Source organism: Sus scrofa, chromosome 1 (assembly GCF_000003025.6).
Source record: "Sus scrofa isolate TJ Tabasco breed Duroc chromosome 1, Sscrofa11.1, whole genome shotgun sequence".
Taxonomy (NCBI): Eukaryota; Metazoa; Chordata; class Mammalia; order Artiodactyla; family Suidae; genus Sus; species Sus scrofa.
The window spans coordinates 239,841,940-239,869,547 of NC_010443.5; the positions used below are offsets into that span (position 1 = coordinate 239,841,940).

At 43.3% G+C, this 27,608-nt stretch overlaps 1 protein-coding gene across 1 annotated transcript; it reads left to right on the forward strand.

The window, feature by feature from the left end:
* ANP32B (acidic nuclear phosphoprotein 32 family member B) lies at window positions 123-26,465 on the forward strand. Its single transcript, XM_021066477.1, has 7 exons — window positions 123-532; window positions 10,946-11,095; window positions 14,395-14,517; window positions 20,276-20,465; window positions 22,774-22,898; window positions 24,560-24,635; window positions 25,864-26,465. The coding sequence occupies exons 1-7, from the start codon at window positions 479-481 to the stop codon at window positions 25,929-25,931; spliced, it is 786 nt and encodes a 261-aa protein (XP_020922136.1). The 5' UTR covers window positions 123-478; the 3' UTR covers window positions 25,932-26,465.

Consider the following 27,608-nt stretch of genomic DNA (forward strand, 5'->3'; position numbering starts at 1 on the left):
ACATCAGCCACCCCACGTGCGACCGGAGGGCGGGAAGAAGCCACTCCTGTCCCCCGGGCTGCGCCTTTTCCCCCCCAGCCTCCGCCCCTCCCGCCGCGCCTCTCCCCGCCCCGTCCTTGGTGCACCGCGGCTGCCGAGCCGAGCGGCGCCGCGCGGGGCCGAGTCGAGCCGAGCAGCCACCCGCGCCGCGTCGCCGGTTTAAGCGCAGTGCGGAGCCGCGGCCGGGGGCGGCGGTAGTGAGACCAGCGCTGCGCTCCAGCCCCCTTTTCCCTCCATGGTTTCTCTCCGCTCCCGTGAGTAACTTGGCTCCGGGGGCTCCGCTCTCCTGCCCGCACGCCGCCAGCCGCCCCGGACCGCGCCGCCGGCCTCTGCCTCGAGCAGACCCCTTCCGACGGCCCTCGCTGCGCAGGCTGGGAGCCTCTCCCCCCTCCGCCCCCGTTGCGGAAAGTTAAGTTTGAAGAGGGGGGAAGAGGGAAACATGGACATGAAGAAGAGAATCCACCTGGAGCTGAGGAACCGGACCCCGGCAGCTGTAAGCAGAATCCCCTTCGGGCTCCCTCTCCCCCCGATGACTTGCATGTAATGGTGGCCACCTGCGGGGTCCCAGACGCGGGCTCGCCGACCCCGGCGCGGGCAAGAGCGCAGCTCGCGGGCTCGGACGGGAAAGGCGGGCGGGCAGGCGGGCGGGCGCGGAGGGGGGAGCGAGCGCGCGGGATTAACTCTTTGGCGCCCGCGGGCCCCTGCGGCCGTCCAGGGAAGGCGGTGGGGTGGGGGAAAGCAAACTTTGAGCTCTTCGCCCGCCGGGGTCCTTTCCCGAAGGAGCGCGTGTGCGTGTGGCCGGCGGCAAGAGAGGGAGGAGGGGGTTGTGTAACGCTGGGAGCCATGTTTGCAGCCTCCCGAGATGCGCGGCCGGGCGGAGGCCGGGCCTACGGAGGAGCCGCGCTGCCAGTCCGGACTGGGCCCGCTGCGGGCCAGGCCGGCCTCCGCGTGCCCCCGGCCGGCCCGGGAGGGGGCTCGGGCGGAGCAGGAGGCTCCTCCAGCCAGGTCTCGCGGTTGGCGCCGGTCCGGCCAGGACGGGAGCGGAAGGACGAACAGAGGGTTCTTTGCCTCCAAGGGGGACAGGAAGCCCCCTCGGGCGCCGGGGGGCTTGGGCGGGCGCGGCCTGGCGCGCGCGAGCTGGGGAGGGGCGAGCCCGGGTGGCGGAGGTGGCGCAACCGACGCCCCTCCCGAGGCCAAGTTTGAAAAAAGGAGTCGGTTCCCGCCATTTTTCAAGCCTAAAAATAAAACTTTGTCTACCTATCTCTCGCGCCCCTTTCGACCCCCAGGCCTTCCCCAGTCCCGGTCTCCAAATGCAGGCCGCGCTCGGCCCGAGCTAGCAGTTGTGGCGTAAGCGGCTTCTCCCTCCCCCCCGCGCCGCGGCGGCGGAGCCCGGGGGCCCCTGCCCGGGAGGTTGGCCCCTCGGTGTGGGCGGGCGGCGGCTCCTCGCGTCAGCCCAGGCGCGCCACAGGCCGACGCAGCGCCATGTTGGCGGGCACCCGTCTCCTTCCGCCGCGTGAGTCGGCCTGCGGGCTCTGTCCGTCCGGCCCTGCCCGCCCGCACCGGCGGTGGCTCTGAGCCGCCGCTCCCTTGGCCGAGCCTGCGGTTTGTTTGGCGCGGGCCTCGCCAGGGCTCGGCTCGCACTGGCGGGAGCCGAGCGCTCCGGCCGTCGCCGACTCATCTTTCGGGCGCGCTGCCGCCCCCTCCCCCCTTCTTAAAAGGGCAACGGCAGGCGGCCGCCTCCGCCCCTAGTCGCGGGTACAGACGGGCCTCGGCTGTGCTTGCTTGCCGGGCGGGCGCTGCCCCGCACGTGCTTCAGAGCCGCAGATCCAGGCCGGTGCTCGCCTGCCGCGGCTCCGTGAGTCGCTGGTGGGCCTTGAAGAGTCACGTCTTTATTCTCTACCCCGCCCTCCCCGCGAAGTAGAGCGGCTTCCCGCGGCAGGGCGCGGGGCCATGTTTCCTGGCGCCAGCGCTGGGAGGCCGCGCCTCCGCCAGAACCCCTCCGCGGGTGAGTGGCGTCCCCTGGCAGAGGGGCGGCCCGGGGAAAGCCCTCACCACCCCCTCCCGCCCCTGCGCCCCACACTGGAGACGGGCGCGTTTCGGGCAGTCAGGTAGCGTTGGGTAACAAGTTGCCAACTTGTGGGAATTCGTCAAGCAGGCTTTCCCTGGTGTGCCAGGGGTTTTAAATCTCTGAGGTCCCCACAAATGAGGTGCGGCCCTGCTGCATCTGGTGTTCCCACCTCTCCCTGGAAGACCTCTGGTGGTGGGCGTCTCGACTCTGTCCCCTGAGTTTTAAGGTTGAGATTTGACCGCGGTCGTCCCTTCCGTCCATCAGTCAGACATTTTGTGTCGGCCACGTGCTAGTACATTGAACCTTTAAGCCTCTTCACACTGAAACTTGCAACCTAATTTTGAGAAGAGTTAAGACATTTGAATTATTACTGCTCAGGTCCAAATCAGGTGAACGTGAGTAATTAAATTTACCCGAGTTTCCAAAAAGAAAAATACGTATATGGTTCTTTAAAGTGCCTTAAGATCTGGGATTTGGATTTTAGCAATGTGTGTAGAACAGTATTAAAATACTCGGCTAAGGGCTCTGTGGCTCCCTCTGAGAAGAAATACAACTGAGCTGGTGGTGTATATGGAATTTTTTCGCACATGAAATAACTAATACTGATTTTTAAAATGCATATTTATGTGCGTTGGGCCTTTTATTTTTTTTCCCATGAAATCAACTTAAGCCTTACCCTTTTGCCAAAACAGTTTTTAGTCATGTGGCTTTTTAAATTAAAAGGTCATTTTGCCAGTTGCACTATTCACATTTCAAGTACTCAGAAGTCCCAAATGATTAGGGGCTGCTGTATTGGACAGTACTGCTCTACAGTAATTCACTGGTTTTATTAAATAAATATTTGCCAACAGCATGCCAGGGCCTGGAAAAACAGTGAGGCAGAGCGCAGCCCCTTCCATTCTGAAGCCTCAGTAACCGGTGGTGCCTGTTGCCTAGGTGCAAGTTAGGGGCCTTGGGAGAGTGTCATAGGAGCCAGCCAAGATTGTGGGGGCAAAGGGTCCCCTAGGGACTGTAACAGGGAGACTGAAAACAGTAAGAGAGGTTCTTAGGAGAGGAAAGCCTTGACCTTCAACTGATTGGGGGGGGGTGCTGTAGGTTTAAAGGAAATTTTTTTTTTTTTGTCTTTTTGCCATTTCTTGAGCAGCTCCTGTGGCATATGGAGGTTCCCAGGCTAGGGGTCGAATCGGAGCTGTAGCCACCGGCCTACGCCAGAGCCACAGCAACGTGGGATCCGAGCCGCGTCTGCAACCTACACCACAGCTCATGGCAACGCCGGATCGTTAACCCACTGAGCAAGTGCAGGGACCGAACCCGAAACCTCATGGTTCCTAGTCAGGTTCGTTAACCACTGCGCCACGACGGGAACTCCGGTTTAAAGGAAATTTTAAAAGAAGAGTTTAAAATTTTTAGCACAAAAGCATCATCTTTAAGGTAAGTGAGAGGTTCCAAGATGATTCTAAGTCAGCAAGTCTTATGGGTTTGTTGTGGCGCGAGACTGGGGAAAGGGGAAGAACCCTCTCTCCATTGAATGTATTGGTATAACACAACGAAATGCACAACAGTGTATTCCAGATGTCATCAAGTGGAATAGAAGACTACTTGAGAGTAAGTGGAGGCTTGATCATAAATGTTTTAAGACCAGATAGGCTTTTGAGTATGGCTTTTTTTTTAATTTTTTTATTTGGGGGTTTGAAGAAGACCCTGGTAACAGTTTACCTTGTAAGTCCAAAACACCTTTATATCAGAAGTGTCTTTTCATAGTGGAAAAAGTGGCTTAAGATGGCATTTTTTTTTAATTTCATTTTTTATTTTTTTTAATTTTTCATCATAATTTTTTTTTTTTATTTTCCCACTGTACAGCAAGGGGGTCAGGTTATCCTTACATGTATAGATTACAATTACAGTTTTTCCCCCTAAGATGGCATTTTAACATATCTTTGAAAAGAATAATGATCAGTGAAAATATAGGCAAGGAGAGGAAAATTTTTATACAAAATATTAGTATTAATTTCACTGAGAGCAAATTGTATAGTGCCAGAAAAGTACCACTGATATTGATTCACATATTGGTGGTGGTATCAGATGTGAAGAGACATGCAATATCAAGACGTAAACCAAATTTAGATATATTCCATAATTGGAAAAAACACCTGTTCATTATATGAGGCCCTCATCTTTCTATTTTTCCAAAACATGGCACTGTTATTAACTATGGATCTGGGAACATCTGTCCTTCAGTCTTATGTTCAAAGGATAGAAAGCCATGCAGTTCCTGTGGCTTGTAATCTATGCCCCTGTGAAACACTGTATGCTTGACTGAGACATTTCATATCCCACAAATAATAGTTTTTCTCCTAGGCCCAATTTACTGGAGAATTAAGGGTTTTCTTACATTACAGGTTTTCATTATGTATTTTTAAATCCCCACTCCCCCACTTTTGGCATTTATTGTTGTGTCTGTTGTGATTTTGAGCTCAATGGGATATTCTAATTGGTTGCAATAGCCGCTAATTGGGGTTATTTCCTTATGTAAGTAGTGCCTCTTCATTGAGGATAAATTAGATGCAGATAAGCAAAACAATAGTAGATATAAATAAGAAAAATTTAAAGAACCTGAAAATCTCACACACACCCATCCTACCATGTAGATATTCTGGTGTAGAGTCCACGAGAATGTTTAATTTTTTCCGAACTCAAATTATACTGTTAATGCATATACTATCTCGTTGCTAATATAGTAGTAAACATCTTTATCTTCTATGGCACAATTTATTATTTTACAGTCTCATTGTTAATGTCTATACAGATCATGTAACCATTCACATTAAGTGACCAGAAGGATTTTTGCTTTTTTAAATAGTACTGAAATGAACATTTCTACCTATCAGTAGGATATGGGTGTTTCCTTCCTTCATGACACCCAAACACATTTGAGAACTACTAATTGTAAATTCTGTTGTCATTTTGAAAACGTACTTTTAAAATAATAGTAGGGTGGAAGAGTTTAAGATTGGTTAACTCATGAGGCTGGAAATTGTCAAAGGTGGCAGGAGTTACTTTCCACATTTTTGTTTTTTTTTGTTTTGTTTTTTGTTTTGTCTTTTTGTCTTTCTAGGGCCACACCCGAGGCATATGTAGGTTCCCAGGCTAAGGGTCCAATCTGGAGCTGTAGCCGCTGGCCTGCGCCATAGGCATAGCCATGCCAGATCTGAGTCACATCTGTGACCTACACCACAGCTCACAGTAACGCTGGATCCTTAAGCCACTGAGCAAGGCCAGGGATTGAACCCACAACCTCATGGTTCCTATTCGGATTCATTTCTGCTGCACCATGACAGGAGTTCCACTTTCCACATTATTGGATTATTTCACTTACTGCAATAATCATGTATTTTCTAACTAAAAGAATTGATAATGACCTTTACGCCTCCATATCTTTTTTTCCCTCTTATAACAAATTATAACTGATAAATGGGGAAGGTCACTCAAGCAGGTAGGGAAAATTGATTTTTTTTTCCCCTAGACTAACTAGGGGAATAGGAAATGAGAGCATATTGGAGAGGATGAAAAGAAAATTTCTTGATCTCCTGCGGCTACTAGCTCCAATCCCCGTAACTTGGCTACAGTAAATTTCAAAGTTTTCACTGACTAGTTGTGAGTGCATCAGCTTTGCTGATGGCTATAGAAAACAAAAAAATTGGATAGGAAATGTTTTGGAATTTTGTTTTTAGCTCTTAAATGTTTACTTAAATTCATATTTGACAAAAAGCTAGTTTAGTTGGGAAAACGGGGGATCAAGAAGAGTAAATTTGGCCCCCAGTATTAGTCTATCCAGTTACTACTTTGGATCAAATAGCTCCCTAAGTTGAATGCACAAATAGAGAAATACCTGCCCAACCTTCCAGTATTACATGGTAGCCTTGAGAGGATTTGGGACATGAGGAAGAAAGAGTAGGGTGTTTTTCCTTGATTAGAACCTTCTGTTTATTTGGGGTCTAATTAGGAGGCCATGACACTATCTCTGCCCCGCATGCTCCAAGCACCTCCCTTGTTAAGGCAGTCTAGATTCCTTCACACTCCAGGAAGCAAATTGGGGAGAGGGAGGGTTTAATTATCTCATGCTGCTGTCATGGTGCCTAAATACAGACACCTTTTCACCAGGGTCCTATTTAGATTTTGGTCTTTTTAGGGCTCGGATCCCAAGTTGCTGTGGCATAGGCTGGAGGCTGCAGCTCCGATTCGACCCCTGGCCTGGGAACCTCCATGTGGTGTAGGAGTGGTCCTAGAAAAGGCAAAAAAAAAGTAAATAAATAAATAAAATTAATCTTTTGCAGTTCCTATTGTGGCACGGTGCAGTTGAATCTGACTAGAAACTGTGAAGTTGCGGGTTCGATGCCTAGCCTAGCTCGGTGGGATAAGGATTGGACGTTGCCCCGAGCTGTGGTGTAGGTCGGCAGCTGTGGCTCTGATTAACCCGTCCTGGGAACCTCCATATGCCGCAGGTGTGGCCCTAAAAAAGAAAAAAAAAATAAATAAAATGAGTCTCACATAAAAAGACAGCATGACATTATTTATGAGAAACGTGTTCAACAGAGAAGATTATAACCTCTGGTACATCCATATGCTTAGAATTTCTTTAGTCGTTAAGAAATATTTAGAGTTGTTAAAAGCATATTAAGTAATATTGCTTCATCTTGCTAAGACTAAAAAAAATACCAAAATAGTAAGTGACAAACAGTAAATGCTTTGCATTAATTGATTATATTTAGGATCAGACGGTAGATTCTCTTCATATCCAAGTTTCCCCTGGTTCATCATCTGCTCAGTCCCCTGCAGTCCTGATTGATGTAAACCTCTATGCCATTTTTTTCTTCATTTGACAGTTGTGAAGGCTTTTTTTTTTCTCAGCTTGCACCCATGGAAGGAACAAACCCAAGTCACAGCAGTGACCATGCTGAGTCCTTCCTTAACCCCTAGGCCACCAGGCAACTCCTGAAGGCTTTTTCTCATATTGAGATATGGTGATAACTAAAACAGATATGACCTTACCATGAAGCAGTGACTCCTCCACCCCTACACCTGTGACACATGGAAGTCCCCAGTCCAGGGATCCAATCTGAGCTATACCTGGGAAACACCAGGTTTTTAACCCACTGCACCTGGCTGAGGATCAAACCCGCACTGCCCTGAGGCAATACTGGATACTAAACCAGTGGCACCACAGCAGGAACTCCTTAGCAGTGACCTTTTTAAAAATAGATCAATATTCTTATTATTGAAATGTTTAAATAAGGTTATGGAGGAGTTCCCTTATGGTGCAGGAGGTTAAGGATCCATTGCCACTGCAGTGGCTTGGGTCTCTGCTGTGGTGTGGCCACACACACAAAAGTTGTGGAAGTCTCCCAGCCAGTCAACTTTCCCTGAGGAGAATTCTTGAGAAGACTATAAGAAAGCAAGTGTGTGAAATGTTACATAAGGGATAACGCATTATATATTCTCTACCATTTTTGTCCCACAGCATATCCTGGAAATTAGTCCCTCCTTGATGGACAATTAAATTGCCTTCTAATTTTCTCAGTTCTTTTTTTTCCAGTTACTTCTTATGTCTTATTTATAAGCCTTTCGGAGTGTTGAAACTAATGGGTCACCTTTGGGTACTACAAACCCAATTCTAATTGGTACTAAGACCAATTCTTCTTAAGTCTCCTTTGCAGGATCCCCCAGGGTTCCATCCTTGGTTCTCTTCCTAGGAATTCCATCCTTCTACTTTTTATTGCTTCTGCCCTGACTTCCAAATACAGAACTTAAACCGAGGACTCCCCTGAACTCCAGACCTGCATGTCTAGCTGACTGGGGATACTTTCATCTGGATATCCCATGGAAACAAACTTGGTATCTTTTGTAGTAGTCATTACATATCTGCCTCTCTCCCAAAAAGAAGCCACTCCTTCCTATTTCCATCTAGCTACATAGTCCCCATTTCTCAAACGAACCTCAGTTCTTTATCATCTTTTGTACCCCACAGTTAAACTTGCAGATTTTGACCACTTTAACTTTTTTCCCCTCCCAGTTTCTGTTATTTGGTTCAGCAAACTTAATTCTCTCATATTTGAATGTTTTATGGTAGTCTTTTTTTGGGCTATGCCACGGCATGTGGAAGTTCCCCGTCCATAGATTGAACCCACACCTGAGCCACTACAGTGACGTTGCTGAATCCTTAACCCACTTCGCCGCAAGGGAACTCCAGCTTTATGGTAGTCTTTGATGACCTTAGTTAAAGCAGAATTTTGTCAGTTGAGAACAATGTCCAAGAGTTGATTTCACAGTGGACTCGAGGTATAATGTTTAAACTCCTCTGTGGCTTTTGACATATTGGTGTCATCTTGTATAATATTTTTGAATTCTCTGTCAGATAATAGTTGTAGAAAATCTACCAAATGAAATGGAAATGTTTAGCTGTATTGCAATACTACTTAGGTGAGTGGTGATTACAGTGGCCTTTTTTTTTTTTTTAATGATTAGTTGGTTTTAGGGTTTTTTTTGTTTTTTGTTTTCTTTTGAGGGCCACACCCCCAGTGAAATATGTTAGTTCACAGGCTAGGGGTCTAATCAGAGCTGCAGCTGCTGGCCCATGCCACAGCACCTAGGGATCTGAGCCACATCTTTGACCTACACCACAGCTTACAGCAATGCCAGATCCTTTAACCCATTGAGTGGGTCCAGGGATCAAAACCTGAGTCTTCCTGGATACTGGTCAGGTTTGTGACCCACTGAGCCACAATGGGAACTCCTGTTGGAAAGCTTGCCTGGAGGTTACTTCCTCTTTTATTTTTTTGGCCACCCTGCAGCACATGGAGTTCCCAGGCCAGAGATCAAATCCTAGCCACAGTTGCAACTTTAACCCTCTGTGCCTGGCCAGGGATCAAACCTCCTTCCCAAGAGGCTGTTGAGTCCTGTTGAGCCACAGCAGGAATTCCAGTTTGTTTGTTTGTTTGTTTTTCTTTCTTTTTTTTTACCTTAGGGCTGCACCGTGGCATGTGGAGGTTCCCAGGTACTAGGGGTCAACTTGGACCTGCAGCTGCCATTCTGTGCCACAACCACAGCAACTCCGGATCTGAGCCTCATCTGTGATCTACACCACAGGTCACAGCGTGTTTGTTTGTTTTTTAATACACAAGAAGTACAAAGAGTTCCCATTGTGGCTCAGCTACCTAAAAACGCAATTGGTATCCACGAGGATGCAGGTTTGATCCTTGGCCTACCTCAGTGGCTTAAGGATCTGTCATTGTCACAAGCTGTGGCATAGGTCACAGATGATGCAGCTTGGATCTGGCGTGGCTGTGGTGTGGGCTGACAGCTGTAGCTCCCACTCCACCCCTATCCTGTGAACTTCATATGCCACAAGTGCAGCCCGAAAAAGGAAAAAAAAAAAAAAAAAAAAAGAGGAATACATGCTTAGTACAGATAGGAATAAATTGCAACGATCCTTGTCATTCTCCTTCACCCTTGCCCAGAGGTTACTTTCTCAGCATTTACTCTGTCCCAAGCCTACTTTCTACAGAAGTTCCACTTCACAGATGAGGAAACTGAGGCACAGAGAAGTTAAATAACTTGCCCAAGGTCACACAGGTTGTAAGTGACAAAGCAGATAGAATGGAACCTGTATGCGTCCTGAAAGCAGGACGCAGACAGGGGAGTGAGAAGTGCTGAAGAAGCAAGTGAGAAGTTGTGGTGTTATCGGTGAATCTCTAAATCTGTTTGCTTCTCTAACTGGGGGGAGGGTATGGTGGTACAAAGAATAATGAGTAAATTCTCCATAGATGATAGCAATTACTAGAGCAGTATCCTTGGACTTTGTATGAGAGGATGAAGATGTTACTACCTCCTGTTTTCATTTTAAAACTGTCAGCAAGCATCTCCTTCCCTTATACATGCTTGATTAATGCTATTAAATGTGTTAGATTCACTGCAAGAATGCCTTTGGCAGTTAAAACTAATTTGCATCAGTGTAAATTTATCAAAACGTGTTTAAAACTTGCAAGCTTCAGAGTCAGCCACAGAGCAAGAACAGCAGTAGAGACTATCATGGTAGATAGTCACACAGTAGACTGTTTATTAGATAATCAGTATTCAAAATTCTCAGATATACTTTTGGATGGATTTGAATTCTGAATATTAAGATCTCCAAAGAAGGAGATTTTATGGCCTAAAAAGAACCTAATATCTAACAGTTTGCCCCCCCAGAAATAGCTTTCTCACATGTAACACAGAATGATCTTTGAATTAAGACCTCCTGTGTCTTGATCTTTTCCTAATATCAAGATAATCTAAGTAAAAATTAATAAAACCACAAGTGGAAATGTGTAGCTGAGAAACCTGTAGCCAAAATCTCTTAGTGATCTTGATGGGAGAAGTAAAGCTTTCCTCTTTTCTTTGTGTCAGTCTCCTGCGCCTTGAGCTAGGCTTGGCCTAAAAGGGTTGCTGGGGAGAGTGGTTTGGGAAGGGATAATCTTCACTCTGCATTTGTAGTTAAAGCTACTCCTTGGGGAAGAGACTTAGGAAAAAGAATAAGGGGGGTGTCATTTCTTCACTTACATCCTAAGGACTATAGTTTCTGTCTCTGGAAAGTAAAGAATTTAAATCTTTGTTGTACATGGTGTGACATCCCACCCTTGATATCTATCAGAATATTGTTACTAAAGGCTTAATCGTTTTTCCTTTATTTATAGCTGAGCCAGGTCTAAGTAGAGCCTGCCCCTATATGGTTGGAGTTTTTGCTTTGTTCTTTGTTTTCTATATGGTTTTGAAAGCTTGTCTCCTCCTCTTTGTCACCCACAGGTTCGAGAACTTGTGCTGGATAATTGCAAATCAAGTGATGGGAAAATTGAGGGCTTAACAGCTGAATTTGTGAACTTAGAGTTCCTCAGTTTAATAAATGTAGGGTTGATTTCAGTTTCAAATCTCCCCAAACTACCTAAATTGAAAAAGGTAAGTGCTTTTTCTTTAACAGTAAAAGAGAGAACCATTCTGGGGAAGGGGAAAATATATGATTCTATCTGTAAGGAAGCATTTAGTGTAGCAGAAAGCGCATGGCCTTTGGAACTGGGCAGATCAGGGATTGAATTCCAGCTCTATCATTTCCCTGATGGGTGATCTTCTGCATGTTACTTAATCTCTCCAAGGCTCAATTTCCTCACCTGTAAACTGGTGATACCACCTGACCTTCCAGAATGGCTGTGGTGTTTGAAAGTAGTGCATGTTGAATGCTCAATAAATAAATAGTGGTTATGAAGAATAATTGTTAGGGATTTATTGTAATGTCAGCTACTTTTGTTCTTAATATGCTCTGGCTTAGGAATCACAGGTGCCTCCCACTCTTCATGTTTTTTTGTTAAGGCCAAGTTTAAGTAAAGGCTTTTCAAATTTGTACTCCATGGTATTTCAAACTCAGTATATAATTGTTATTTTTGCTTTTTAGGGCCACACCCACGGCACATGGAGGTTCCCAGGCTAGGGGTCAAATCGGAGCTGTAGCCACGAGCCTATACCATAGCCAGGACAATGCCAGATCCTTAACCCACAGAGCAAGGCCAGGGATCGAACCTGCATCCTCATGGATGCTAGTCAGATTCGTTTCTGCTGAGCCACAGTGGGAACTCCCCATTATGTAATTCTTAATGACTGGTAAGTTTAAAATGTGATTTACTCCAAGAGTTCATTTTAACAACATTGCTGTATTTCCCTGTCCTACTTGATAGCTCATTGTTAGTGCTTTATTGGTCTAATTATAATCAATCATTGTCACCTTCAACCTCCCCCTCACCCAAAAAACATGTTTTTTTCATGTCCTTGCACATTTACCTGTCACAGAGCCCCCAGTATGTCAGAAGTGGAAGAAACTTATATCTTGTGGCCTCGGCCTTTGTTTTATAGGCACAGTAGTAGATCCAGAAAGGTATGGTAATTTGCCTAAAGCCACTCACGAAAGTGGTTAGTAGTAGAGCCAGAATTAGAGCTCATATCTTCTATTTGCTAACCCAGTACCTTTTCCATTGGCAGTGTTGCAGAATTCTCCACTGTTTACCTCATCTCTGTATCAGGGAGTTTGAGCTGAACCTTTAATCTAAAAAAGATACGCATAGAAATCTGAAGTCAAATTTAGGCCAAAGACAAGTAAGCTGTTCCTATAGCCTGCCTGCTTGAATCCCGAGAGGGACTTTTTTTTGGTTAAGTATATGAATTAAAAATCAGGAGTGGGAGTTCCCATCATGACGAAGCGGAAACAAATCCGACTAGGAACCATGAGGTTGCGGGTTCCATCCCTGGCCTCTGTCAGTGGATTAAGGATCTGGCGTTGCCGTGAGCTGTGGTGTATGTTGCAGATGAACCTCCATGTGCCGTGGGTATGGCCCTAAAAAGCAAAAAAAAAAAAAGAAAAAAGAAACAGGTTCTGGGAGAAATTTTGGTGTGTAAATGTCACAAGTTTCCTAAATTTAAACATTGATTTCATTTCAAAATAAATATGCCACTAAATGCTTTGGCAAACTGCCTTGCTGTCCCTACTCCTTAAGATATTTGTGTTGAAAGGATATGAATATTATACGTATCGATATTCTAACAACCAAGAGAAATGGTCTCTATTTTGAATTTCTAAAACCTGTGTAAAGCTAATAACACTTGTGTCTTTGTTGGTATAGAGATGTATTTTAAAATCTAGACCACAGTTAGATCTTTTATTGGACTATCCCATTGGAAGGAAAAAAAAGTTTTGAACTACTGCATTTTTTCTCTTCTGAAATACTTAAAAACAACCAAGCAGCAGACTTACTTTTTTTGTTGTTGTTGGTTTTTTGTTTGCTTTTTTTAGGGCTACACCTGCACCATATAGAAGTTCGCAGGCTAGGGACTGAATCAGAGCTGCAGCTGCCGACCTACGTACGCCACAGCAACACCTGATCTGAGTCACATCTGTGACCTACGCTGTAGCTCTTGGCAATCAATGCCAGATCCTTAACCCAGTGAGTGATGCCAGAGATTGAACCCACATCCTCATGGATACTAGTTGGGTTCTTAACCTGCTGAGCCACAACAGGAACTCCCAGATTTACTGTTTTTTAAACTCATTCTTTCAACAAATATTTTAATTTTTAGAAGTTCCTCTGCATCATGTAGTTCATTTCATTGCATGCCCAACTAAATCATGTAAGTTTTCATGCCATTTATCACTGTAACAGCTATGTAATCTTGGGCACTTACATAATCTCAATAGTTCATTTTCCTTTTCTGTAAATAGGGGTGATAATTCTACTTGCTCCGTAGGATTTACTGTGAGATCAGATGAGTTCATGTATTTCTAGTGCTTTGAATAGTGCCTTAAGCACTTGGGTACTTAGTACTTAAGTACTGTGTAAAGGTTAGATACGGTTACTGTTGTTGTTGGCACTTAAAATTGAAACTAGCTATATGGCCTTAGTTTTCGTATCTGCAAAATGAAGAGTTTGAATTAGATGCTCTTAACCATCTTATTTTTCCACGCTTCAGTTTCTTTTACTCTTAAGATTCACATATTCCTTGGTGAAGGTTCGTTCCTTCATTGACAGACCAGTTGCCGTGCTGCTTGATCGGCAGCTAAGAAATTAGAGTAGGTTCTTAAAAAGGCTTCTTGCCAAGTTTGTGCAAAAAGTATCCTCTGAGGAGTTGGTTTTGTCAGCTTTGAACCTATTGCCCCACTCCCTTTTCTGAGGTAATGGAGCTTCTTTAAAGGCTTGTACCATTCCCATAGCTTTCAGGGCAGCATTTCTGGTAGCTTCCAGATGTAGAACCCCATGGCAAGTCAGCACTGTACAGAACCAGATTAGGTTTCAAGTGGGCATTGTGAGCTTTGCTTGGCACACAGAACAAGCTGCTTAGAATGCACAGACCATTTACCCTTCTTGGCAGGTATCGAATATTACAACTTCTCAAAGAATTCTAATTTGCTTTGACCCACTTTTTAGGTTAGAAAATGTATTCACTGATATTAGGGACCAGCAAAGTGTTCTAATTAGCAGCTGGTTAAGAAAACACAACTCTTTTCATTCAAATTGTCTCTCCTTCCCCAAAGTGTTCTGGGGATCTGTAAACTTATTTGGGTTTAATGAAACAAAATGAGCATATGTGCCCTAATAAAAAATAGAGATCATTTGATCTTGGTTGGTGTTTAAGAACTATATTGGTTACTTCTAACACCTTAATGATATGTGTTTCTTTTTGTGTTTGTGTGCCGTGTGCATTTTTCCCTTTAACAGCTTGAGCTCAGTGACAATAGAATCTATGGAGGTCTGGATATGTTAGCAGAAAAACTTCCAAATCTCACACATCTAAACTTAAGTGGAAATAAACTGAAAGATATCAGCACCCTGGAACCTTTGGTAAGTAGTTGAGAATTTGGAAAACAGGACTTTCTGGTCATTTTCATTTTCATATTTCTTTATGGTGAGGGAAATAATTGAAAGTTATAATGGAGAAAGTGGTGATTTTTTTATAGTAAACTTTTTATAGAAAGAGTCCAGTTTTAAAGATCAGAGCCTCACTAGTTATGTGTTCCTGTGGCATTACTCTCCCTTTCTGATTATTATGGTGGCTTCCTTCAAAATGCTTTTCTTTTGTCCTTTTTAAATGTCATATTGACTATAGCCTTAAACATCCATCTTCAAATTTTTTCCCCAGACTGGCCAGGCTGTTCTGTACTTTTGTACTTTTCCAAAAAGGCTGTTTATGTTGGGTGGCATATCTGACTGTAGAAGGTACCATCCAAGGGCAGCTCCAGTGAGTTTTAGGCCTTTTAATTCATGATCTTGTGCTCTAGCTGGATCATTGTTGCCTAAAGTTTTGCATGGGAACCCCTAAATTCTCCTCTTAGTCCTGGAATAAGCTGTGGAAGGTTAAGTTTAAGTGCTACTTGGGTTACAGACTTGCTGTGTGACCTTGGGCAAATTGCTTCTTCTCTCTGGGCCTCAGTTTCCTCACTTATGAAGCAGAAAGGATAATCCTGCCTTACTTCTTAGGAATTCTGAGAGTAAAATAGGTATTTATTTACCTTGCTTTGTAAGTTGGGAAGCTAAGCTAATTGGGGGTTTAGTCCATGTGGAAGTTACAAGTGGCCAGAAAAGAGCTTCAGAAGGCAAGGGTTCATGCAGAGTAGGGGGCTTTGGCTGCCACCTGAAAATTCCGTGATTTCAAGATTGTTAAATGACTTTTCCCCCTAAATATGACATTCTTGTCTATTTTAATAAGGCTAATGAAACTCAGATTTGTTTTATAACCGCCCAAAGAAGTTTTGTGGCTTCTTTCTGGGTTTTTGTTTGTTTTTCTGTTGTACATAAAGTCAGTATTTCCATCTGATTTAACTTGCAGACATTAATTGGAAGAGAGGCTACACAGTGGATAAGAGCTGTCTTTCAGGATCCAGCAGAGTAGAACCCAAGAGTATGAGACATCCTTCTGCTATCTCTATCTTTTCTGGTGTCACAATATATTTAAATATTTGGATTTCATTCACTTACACAGAATGCTTTATTGATATTTCGAGGGAAGATAATGTAGGGTCAGATAATTGAGACTCCTCCAATATAGATTTAATCCCCATTTACTAAGTCCCTTTACATTTCATTAAGTGGATCACATTGAGCTCATTTCTCATTAAGTGTTGGGAGCAGCCTGTTGATTACCTTTGCTCCATGAATTTTGCCCCTTTTTTCCTGTTAAACTCAGATACTTGAGGGCACCCTATTTTTTTAAAATTAGTTTTCCTCCAAATCAATCCCCATTTCCAATGTTAAAGCAAACATTTATTGTGTTTTGCTTTATTCAGGGACATTAACATCTGCCCATTGTATCCTCATATGATGCAGAGAAGAGAAACTGTCCTGTTAGAAAGGAGGAAACCAAGTTTAAGCCGCAGGATAAATGGCAAGTAGGGATTCAAATCCAAGTCCATCATTCTTTGCACTGCCCTTGGGACCTGTCTTTTCTTTTAATTTACACGTTTTTTTTCCTACCCAAATTGACCTAAGCTGGGAGTTAGAACAGGAGCACTAAATTAAGTGCTTAGGCTCTCCCAGTCAGATGGGCTGCATAAAAGCCTTTGTTTGTGTTAATGACGAGTCTATCAATTTAGGGTCATAGAAAACTTAGGAATCCCTTTTCTCTAGAACAGAGTACCAGGCAGTACCTTTCCTTGCTAGGTCACTGGCCATTGCCTAATCTCATGGCAACCCTAGTCATCTTTGATTTTTTTCTTGGAGGCTTTTGTCAATGTCCTAACATTCAGAGGCAGAGCAGAAGCAAATGTTGTGTGGGAGTTGTTTGCATGGGTGTTTCTGACCTGGGCGGTGATGTGGTTAGGGCCCTTTGGTGGATATGAAAGTCTGAATCCCCTTGGACAGTGAAATATGAGAAATAATCATTTAAATATTTACCATTTGCAGAGGATCTGCTTTGTACGATACACCAAAGTGGATGCTTTATGTGTGTTGTTCATAATCCTCAACATTTCTCCAGAGTGGAGAGACATAGCATGGCCCACGTTTTACACATGAGGAAGCTGAGGCTTAGGAGAGGTTGAATCCCTTGTCCAGAGTCACACACCTGGCAGGCCAGTGACAGAGCCACAGTGCCACACACCCAGGGCTATCTGGGAAAGCCTGAGTGCCTGCCATTCTTCTGAACTTGCTGTTCAGATTCCTGGATGTACTAGGTGGGTCTCCTGAAGTTACAACTTAAGGATAAATAAAACTGTAGGAGAAAGTGTGGGGGCGGGGGAAATGTTGGGTCCATTTTGACTTCTGAAAGTATTCTTCAGTTGTGAAAAACACCATCCTCATCCTCATCAACCACATACATTTTGAACACCGTCTACTTTGAGCCCAGTTCTTACAGTCAATGCAATGATTGTGAATGCCTCTGCTTACTACAGGGACATTAATCGAGAGACAAAGAAGGCATCAATTCAAACTTCCTTGGACACCTTTTTTAAGAGACCTGGGCCATCCAAACCATCCCCCAAAGCCCTTCTAAATTCTAAGAAGGCAAGCAAAATTATTGTTAATAAAATGTTTAATGTTTATTATGGATAGCCTATTAGTTTTAGGCCAAATTTCTGAGATGGTAGAGTTGTGAATTTTTTTTCTTTCTTTTTTTTTAAAGCCGTATTTACACATTACATTGGGATCCTGAATATCTGTGTGTAGTGTATTTTGGACCTTTAAAGCACAGTTTTACTGCTCTAAACAATTTTAGAGTTCTACCATTATTAGGAGTTTTGTTGATGTTTATTTGGTTTCACTTTGTTTTCTAGCATATTGTTTGGCATGTCTGAATTATTCATATGGGTCCTTTCTAAAGAAGTGGCCAAAAATGTCACGGATTCAGAGTTTCAGAAACAGGAGGCCCTGTGTTAGGCTAGTCAATAGAGTTAGAAAATGTGCTTGGGGCACTGTTGAGCATTAAGATCAGGGGTTGTATGCATTTTTTTGTACATCCATTCCTAGGGAATAATATTGAACAGTAAATGGCTGCTTCCTTTAAGTGAAGAATTTATACTGAGCCTCTGTGGGGAAAGCTGCCTAAATTTACTTGTGGTTCTATATTAGCTGTTACAGAGTCAACCCTTTTGTGAAAAGAGTTCCCCAGTTGTCTGGGGTGCTATTTCAACATTTTTTCCCCCTCTTTGGCAAGAACGCATTCCTGGGCTTCCGGAGTTCAGGGACTGTCTAGTAGGAACCTAATCTGAAAGCTGCATGTCATAAAAGCGTTTCTCCCTGTGAGCCCTAGGGCTGGGGACAACTATCTTAAAGAAAGACCTCAGGGGACTGATTTACATAAGCACATTATTGGATCAGCGACCTCTTGGATCAGTGTACGTGGCTGTTTTGAGGAGTACATTTGCCTGTTGCTCTTAACTCTGTTCTGGGTCTGTGCTCCCAAGGGCTGTTCAGTGAGAATAAAATCAATGTGGGCACCTCTTTGATGAAGAAAATGAAGGTTTGTGAGTGCAGGAGTCAGCAACCCTTTGCTCTCAAGGACCAGATAGTAGACCACCTAGGTTTTGTAGGCCTTAGTCTTTGTTACAGCCACTCCACTTTGCCCTTATAGCTCAAGAGAAGCCACACAAAGTTCCTAAACAAGTGAGTGTGGCTGTGTTCCAGTGAAAGTTAGTTTACAAACACGAGAGGCGGGCAGGATGGGCCAGCACAGTTTGCCAAGCCCTGCTTTAAAGCAGAGATTTTGACATCATTTTGTAACTCCCAAGAATTATACAGACACCGTAGATCCTGAAGACAAGGTTTTGTTTCATCTATATCTCTTCCCAGGCCCTTGTGAATATTGAAATAGATTTCCAATGAAGTATCAAAATCCTTAAACATCAACATTTATTTTCTGCAACTTACTTCATGAAGAGATCCTCTTAATATTTTTTTAGAGAATGGTAAATCTTTTGATTCAAAACCTTTAAATGCTAAATTTGTGGGAGTTCCTGTTGTGGTTCAGCAGGTTTGGAACCCAGCACAGTGTCTGTGAGGATGTCAGTTTGATCCCTGGGCTCATTCAGTGGATTAAGGATTCAGCAGTGCTGCAGGCTGTGGTGTAGTCACAGATGCAGCTCAAATTCAGTGTTGCTGTTGCTGTGGTGTAGACCACAGCTGCTGCTCCTATTCAGCTCCTCACCCGGGAACTTCCATATGCTACAGGAGCAGCTTTAAAAAGAAAAAATAAATAAAGGTTAAACGTAGGAAGCCATATATCCATATGCCCCCAGGCCCCCCTCTTTTGCTTTTTAGGGCCACACCTATAACATATGGAAGTTCCCAGGCTAGGAATAGATTGTAGCTGCAGCTGCTGGTCTCTGCCACAGCAGTTTGGGGATCTGAGCTGTGTCTGTGACCTACACCTCAGGTCATGGCAATGCTGGATCCTTAACCCCACTGAGTGAGGCCAGGGATCGAACCAGCATCGCATCCTCATGGATACTAGCAGGGTTCCTAACTCGCTGGGCCACAATGGGAACTCCCCACAGGCCCCCGTTTTAAAAGGCATCAGACTACGTAGTATTTCACATTTTGAGTTTTCTTTTTACAGGTGTGCCCCCTTTTTTGCTCTCTGTGAGGGTCTCTTGGCATTTTGTTACTATCTCCTTACTTACCTATAGTACTACCTATGTCCTCCCAATCTTGTAATTTACCCTTAGTCAAAACTTAACAGACCTGGCATTGAAATACTGATACACTGATATAATAATGAAGACCTGAGTCAGATGTTTTCCTGTCCACTTCACCTGCTCAGAAAACTTGGGGGGCCAAGTTTCTAGATCTTAACTGGTTTAGTTAGATGAAACTGAAGTTCTAAACAAATGAGGTGTTGCAACAAAACTTGAAGGTATGGTAAAATCAGAAAAATTTTTAAAGTTCTGATAATAGAACTTTTCCCCAAAAATCAAGAAAGAAGAGTGTAATGTTCAGTCTTTTCCCCAAAAATCAAGAAAGAAGAGTGTAAAGTTTCTCTACTTGCTGAGTTTCAACTCTGAGTCCCCTTTCTTTTTCCCCCAGCCTACATTGACTCCTGCCTTTCTGAAAAATAGCTGCATCCCCACACTTTGTGCTTTACTAGACTCCTTTGGAGTATTTACATTTATGTCTCCAAGTAGAAATCTCAAGAATTTCAAGATATCGATTGAATTAACTCATTTGATTTAATTTTCCCCCTCCTATACTACCACCTTAGAGCACTGACTGCTTGATAATCAAGCGGGTTCTTACTGGTCATTTGATTACTCATACATTAAAACTAGTTATTTATAACTAAATAAATTTAACCAGATATATTAAACTCTGTTTGATTTGTCTCACACTTTAAAAAGATCTAGTTTTAATGTTTCAAAGGCATATTTCTTAAGACTACTCATGCTGCCAAAAGAAAATTCTCTAGAGGATAGTGGTAGAAGGTAAAAAGTAGTTAAAAATCTAGTGACCTAATAGAAAGGTTGCGAAGGACTTGAAATGTTTTCCTATGTAAGGCTGAGTAGGTAGCAGCTAATTGAATATAGAGCCTAGAGTTTTACCTCTTTAGGAGGTGGGTTTTGTTGCTTGTTCCTTTGGTTTAGGAGGTACATTTTTTGATCCTTTTCTTCAGAAAAAGTTGGAGTGTCTGAAAAGCCTGGATCTCTTTAACTGTGAGGTTACTAACCTGAATGACTATCGAGAGAGTGTCTTCAAGCTCCTGCCCCAGCTGAGCTACCTGGATGGCTATGACAGAGACGATGGTGAAGCCCCTGACTCAGATGCCGAGGTGGATGGTGTGGATGAAGAAGAGGATGATGAAGGTGAGTGGGCACAAAACATCCAGTGAACCTATTTTCTGCCTCTCAGAGGTCCTGATGAGGCTGCTGAATGCTCTTGCTATTGAAAAAAATAATACATGTCCATGCATCTAGGCATTCTCTTAAATTTGGAGCACTTGGGACATTGAAATCTTCAAATGATTCAAAATGGAAAATGGTTTGTTAGCCAGTTAGTCTTGAATTTGGAGCCTAGACATCACACTGTGTTCCAACCCACTGAAGTACTTGTGGTTTATGGTTTACTAAAAGGACAGTGGCCTCAGGCCTCTTGCCATTTCTCTCCCCCTTTCTTGGCTACAGCCTACTTACCCTTCCGCATTCAGCTTGGTCAACACTTCTGGGAAGCGTTTGATGAAGCTGGTGAGCTAGGTTAGGTTCTTGTGTGTGCCACAGCATCCCCTATGTACCTCTCAGTGCTTGTCACTGCTGTTCTTGTCCCTTTCTACAATTATTTTATGCCTTTATTCACAGGGCCTAGCACTTAATGCAGATACTTGGTACATACATGTTTTTTATATCCAAATATAAATGTCTTTCCTGCGTGTGATATATGACTAGAATTTTAACAGGTAATGATTTTAGAGGAGTATACGTTAGATTCTGTTTTTCATTAATAAAAGAAGTAATCTCTGGCCATAACATGGAATTAGAATATAGATTTTATTTTTGACATTTTTTTCCATCCAGTTATCTTCAGGAATCTTTGTATATTTTCTGCTTAAACTATTCCTCCTGATTAGCTTGTGCTTTCCTTGCACGGTGACTTGTTCACTCTGAGTCACTCTCAGGAGAAAAGGTTTTTCACCTCTTAGTGGCTTAGAGGAAGCAAAGCGGTAAGTTTTCATATCAGTCAGCATGAAGGACGCCTAATCTAGAATTCATGATATTAGAATTTGCAGTATTACTGTATTTGAAGCATTCTTTTCAATATCTCTTTAAAGATAGAAGTTTAGAAGACAGAAATGGTCAAGAAAGTGGAGAGCATCATCAGGCACCTTGGGTGTAATTAGTGGGGTAGTACTCTGGAAGCATGTGGTTTTCTTTTCAGCAGATTTGAGACAAGGCAAAAAGAGATGGACACGCAATAGGATGTCTCATCTTATTCCAAGTGTTTACCTCACTTATTCCCTTCACTGCTAGTTCTCAGTTCCTAAAAACCAGTCTAGTCTACTTAACTTCACCTTAAATGGGTTGAACAGCCACCTGTGTGCAGGGGCCCATAAAGGAAATTCCTTGGAGAGTGGAAGGCAGTTCTTGAGAGTGGGATCAGTCAGGCAACAGATATTTGAGAATTTCCTGTATGCCAGGCTCTGTGGAAAATAGTGTTAAAAGAAAAAGATAAACACGGTCCTGTCCACTAGGAGTTTACTGTCTACTAAGAAGAGAAATGTTAAGTAATCACAAGTGAGCAAAGCGTGTAGTCATGGAGAAACACTAGGTGTTCATGTGAGAGCGGATGAGCTGAGGTTAGGGGGTCTGGCAAGGCTGAGGAAGCCTGAGGAAAGGGATGTTTAACTGAGACTCAAGGGTTTAGTCAGTGTTAGCCACGCAGAAAAGACAGGGAAAAGTTTGCAGGGTCCGGAGGCAGGAGAGGCCACAGCGAGCTGCAGGACCAAGGGAGGTAAGAGCCAGTGACTAGAGGCCTGTACCAAATTGAGTAGAGGCACAGCTCACAGGTGCTTTTCAGCCTGCCTGGCTGCCACCACTGTCCCCACTGTTCCCAGCCCCATCCCCATCATGAGGTTATTACAGGTATTTCCCAACATCCTGATTTGCACACCTGTTAGCGGTGGTACCCTTATTGCAGAGAAGGAGGCTGGTGGGGTTTTTTTGGGTTTTTTTGTTTTGTCTTTTTGTAACCTTTTACTGTGAATAATTTCAGACATTGACAAAGGCAGAAATAACAGTAAAATTAACTTTCATGTTCCTAGTACTACGTTTTGGTGATGATTAGTTCAAGGCTGATCTTATTTTTGTACATACACACTCTTACCCACTTCCCCCCTTCCTTATTGTGAAGCAACTCCTAGACGTTGTATCATATCATCAGTAAGTATTGTAGCATACACCTAGTTCACCAGGACTCCTGGCCTCTGGATTTTATGGGATTCAGGTCAAGGGTCTGAGCTGCAGCAGCTTGGGAGAAAGGAGGTGACTGGTTCATGTTTTCCCTGATGTTGGAGTGGTCAAACCTTTGTCCTGTAGACCCACCCAAAGTTCCCCGCCACCTTAGCAGGTGTGCCTTCTGAGACACACAGGGTATTTAACATTCTTTTGGGGCTCTTTTCAGAAGGAGAAGATGAAGACAAGGAGGAGGAAGAGGACGGCGAGGAAGAAGAGTTTGACGATGAAGAGGATGAAGATGAAGATGAAGATGTAGAAGGGGAGGAGGATGAAGATGAAGTCAGTGGGGAGGTCAGTGCACCTCCTGCTTCTCTGCTTCCTATTTGTAGTTACAAGTGTGGATTTTTTTAAAAAGAAAGAAGAGCCTTCTGAAGAAATTAGTGTACTTGTAAATAGACTAACAGTCTGATTTATTTAGCCCCCTTCCCTTTTTAGTAAATACTAAACGGAATACTTAGTGCTAACTAGACAGTGCTTGGCTCTGCAGCGTTTAAGTTTTGACTCTTTAACTTTGGGAGGCAGCAGTGAGTTGAGTATTCATTCAGTAGAGTGAGAAAACTGAAAACATCGAGAATGGATGGTATGTCCTTTATTGTATTGAAGGGAAGAGTGTGTTTACTAATTCTGAACTTTTTGTGTATCCAGCTTAATACGGTAAATACATTATATGCCTGTTGTTAAAGAGTTGAGGATGCAAAGTTGAATAAAAATGTGGTCCTATTTCAAAAGAGCAGGTAGTCTGGTTTATGGGACATCCAGCAATACCACATCTCTGAGAAGCTGAATGCCATAGGGTAGGAGAAAGGAGTGACTTAACTTTGACCCTAAAGGGGATTTGTGAAAACAGACCAAGAAAGTTAGTCATCATGGAAGTTTCCGTTGTGACTAGTATCCATGAGGATGCTGGTTGAATACCTGGCCTCGCTCAGTGGGTTGCCATGAGCTGCAGTGTAGGTCAAAGATGTGGCTCAGATTTGGTGTTGCTGTGGCTGGTGTACGCCGGCAGCTATATCTCCGATTCAACCCCTAGCCTGAGAACAATTCTTTTGTAGTACAAATATAAGGATGAGCCTTTGTATGATCTCATAGGTGTCTAATAAGATTGTCTCTGAAAGAAGCTTATTATAAGAAAGGTAATATAGAAATCTGTCCATATCTGTTTTGAAATTGAAGATTTCAAATTTCTGGGAGTTCCCATCATGGTTCAGTGGTTAAAGAATCTGACTAGGAACCATGAGGTTTCAGGTTTGATCCCTGGCCTCGCTCAGTGGGTTAAGGATATGGCGTTGCAGTGAGCTGGTGGTGTAGGTCACAGACGAGGCTCGGAGCCCGAGTTGCTATGGCTCTGGCGTAGGCTGAGAGCTACAGCTCCTATTGGACCCCTAGCCTGGGAACCTCCTTATGCCACAGGTACGGCCCTAGAAAAGACAAAAAGGCGCGCAAAAAAAAAAAAAAAAATTGAAATTTCTGGAATTATTTATTATAAGTTTGTATACTAATTTAAAAATGTCTGTCAAATAAAACGCTACTTCTGAAAAGCAATTTTTAAAGAAAATATTAAATTAAGCTCATTAATTGAGGGAAAACCAGCAGTTCTCATTAATATTAAAGTAGGTGAAGATAACATTACAGTTTGTCCTTGAATGGACTGTTAAATTTATTTTATTTATTTATTTTCTTTTTGGCTGCCCCATAGCATATGGAGCTCCCCAGCCAGGGATCAGATCCCAGCCACAGCTGCGAACACAGCCCCAGCTGTAGCAATGCCAGAGCCTTAACCCACTGTGTGGGGCCGGGGATCAAACCCTTGTCCCAGTGCTCTCAAGATGCTGCCGATCCCGTTGCCCCACAGCAGAAGCTCCGACTGTTAAGTTTATTGACAGTTTTTTTTTTTCATACTTCTTAATTAGAATTAATCTAATGATGGTGGTATGCTACTTACCATTGTTTAGGAAGAAGAATTTGGACATGATGGAGAAGTCGATGAAGATGAAGACGATGAGGATGAAGATGAGGATGAGGATGAAGGTGGGTTACTACGTGCGCTTTGGGGGAATGTCTCTTTATTTTTTGGCTTTTTAGGGCCACACCTGAGGCATATGGAGATTCCCAGGCTAGGGGTCTAATTGGAGCTACGGCTGCCGGCTTACAGCACAGCCACAGCAATGCCAGATCCGAGCCGCGTCTGCAACCTACACCACAGCTCATGGCAACGCTGGATCCTTAACCCACTGAGCAAGGCCAAGGATCAAACCCACAACCTCATGGTTCCTAGTCGGATTCATTTCAGCTGCGCCATGATGGGAACTTCCAGGGAATGTCTCAATTTATATTTTGAAGCCACTGAGAAGAAAATAAAATGCCTTTGGCCCCGGTGGTCTTCAGAGCTGCTTTTACAGCCCCATCAGTGCATCTACTGGTTCAACCCACCTGCTCTTTAGACCCCATTATTTACGTTACTGTCAGGCATGAGATTTCTGTGGAGTTTTTCCATTACAAAAGTCTTAATTGGATTATGGTTTTTACAGGACATAAATAACACCTCTCCAATTTTATTAGTGTTACTCCTTTCCCTTCTACAACCAAAACCAGTGAAACATTTAGTTATTTATTAGAAAATAACTAACTCTTGTGTTAAGTTTCAGAGTAGCAGACTGTTGGCTGTGTTTTCCAACAGTTCATACTTTCTCAGCATCTCAGCTCTGCAGGTTGCAGGACTAAATTTACTTTGGTTACAGCAATGATTAGGACCTAGTCTCTGCTTCAGGGAGCTTTTTGGAACATTAAATTGAATGAAGATCTAGTTAATTTCATTGAAGTGGCCATGAATTTTTACTAGTTGACAAAACAATGATGTGTTGGCCTCTATGTCTCAAATACCTAAGGAGTGTAAGAAATCTTTCTTCACCCACACCCATGGGATATGGAAGTTCCCAGGCCTGCTCAAGGTCACTTGTTAGTAATAGTAAGCCTGGCTGAGAAACAGCCTAGCTAACTTCCAGAGTCCTTGCTAAACGTTTTAATAACTGCTAATGTCTAATTGTTGGGACCTACCACTGTAAGAAAAATAAGAAATACTTGGTAGACAGCAATTTAAAATGGAGAAAAACTGAGTTAACCTTGCAGTGGTTTGAGATGCTGCTCTGCATTTATCTCCCAGTCAGTAAAAAGTTTGTTGTTGTTACCTCCATTAGCAAAATTAGGCACAGGAAATGCCTTTCCAATTGTCTCAAAGTGAATTTTTGTTACTGTACAGAGGAGGAAGAAAACGAGAAAGGTGAAAAGAGGAAGAGAGAAACAGATGATGAAGGAGAAGATGATTAAGATCCCAAATAACCAACAAAAAAAAGAACTGTTCAGTATTGGTTGGACTGCTCATATGGATTTGGTAGCTGTTTAAAAAAAAAAAGTAGCTGTGATACAAACCCCAGGACACCCACCCACCCAAAGAGCCAAAGAATAGTTCCTGTGACATTCCGCCTTCCTCCATTTTAGTCCCTCTTGGAAATCCACCACCAAGCTTGGGGACTTACCCCAACAGAATTGTAAGCGATGTTTTAGGTTCTCAGTGTAAGACTCTTGCTGTAGCGTGGATAGCTGTGATTGGTGAGTCAACCACCTGTGGCTACCAGTTACACCAAGATTGTAACAGCATTTTTACTTTCTGTACAACAAAGAAGCTTTGTAAATAAAATCTTAACATTTTGGGTCTGTTTTTTTTTTTTTGGGGGTTTTTTTTTTTTTTCATGCCTTTCTTTTCTTCTTAATGAAAATTTTTTACATTAGGACATTTTATGTGACAACTGCCAAAAAAGTATTTTTAAGAATTTAAGTGAAATAAACACGTTCCTCTTTGGTAAAGCCCAGTTGTATGCTTACATTTGTAAATTAAGACTTCGATTGTAAGCCTGTGTTAAAACACACTAAGGAACTGGTTTCTTTGGTGTTTTTATCTTAGTGGTTGTTGAGGGGAAATACTCAAGTGTGTAGTATCTTTGAGCATTTAAGTCTAATCCTCATTCTTGATGACTCTGGGAATTAATGAGGTGGACTTTCCTCTGGAGCCCCTGAAAGCCAGTAAAAATATTAGATTCAAATAATGGATGAATTAAGGAAAGGAGAGTTGTATAAAGGAAAAGGCCTTTCCCGGAGACCCGGGAGATTTGAATTCCAGTTCTGGCTCTCCCACTGATTTCCTATGTGACCTTGTGTTAACCTCTGAATTACCTCCCAGTCTAAAATTGAGGGGGTGTGACCAAACGGCTTCTGAAGTCTTTTGCAGCACTGATGGTCTATGACCCTTAGTGACAGGAAGGTCTGAAGAAAAAAGGGCTTTGCACCAAGGCTGAAACAGAGGGTTTGATTGACAGGTGAACAGAGTCTGGTTTGTTATCAAGGCAGGCGTACTAAGGAGAAATGACATGTGAAAAGCTTTGCCGGGGAGCGCGTAGGCCCTGCCTGAGGTCAGCTCAAGCTTGTGCAGAAGATGGAAATTTGCTCTATTCTTACAGATCTTAAAGGGATTTGGGTGAGGAATAGGATATTCTGCAGTCTGGGTCTGCAGTGACTCAACAGTTCAGTATATGTGTGACTATGTGGTCAGTTTTTGTAGGGGAAGGTTTGAGGACTGTTAACTCAGTAGCTATAAGCTACTGGAATGAGAGGGTTTTTAGACATGTAAAAGCAGTATTAAAGATTCGAATTTCTAATCTGAATGTACATCTAGAAAAAGTTACCTAGTATCAATGGATCCTTCAGGTCTTGTACTTTTTTTTTTTTCCCTCTTATACTTTTTTTAGCCGCGCATATGGAAGTTCCCAGGCTAGGGGTAGAATCAGCGGTACAGCTGCTGGCCTACACCACATCCACAGCAACGCTGGATCCAAACCTCATCTGCGACCACAGTTCATGGCAGGGCCAGATCCTCAACCCATTAAGCAACGCCAGGGATTGAACCTGCATCCTCATGGTTACCAGTGGGGTTTGTTACCACTGAGCCAC

Excerpts from the sequence above, each read along its gene's own strand:
- ANP32B (XM_021066477.1), top strand. The coding sequence starts at position 479 with ATGGACATGAAGAAGAGAATCCACCTGGAGCTGAGGAACCGGACCCCG. Across the intron at positions 20,466-22,773 it reads TGAAGAAGAGGATGATGAAG|AAGGAGAAGATGAAGACAAG; the intron begins GTGAGTGGGCAC and ends GGCTCTTTTCAG. Across the intron at positions 24,636-25,863 it reads AGATGAGGATGAGGATGAAG|AGGAGGAAGAAAACGAGAAA; the intron begins GTGGGTTACTAC and ends GTTACTGTACAG.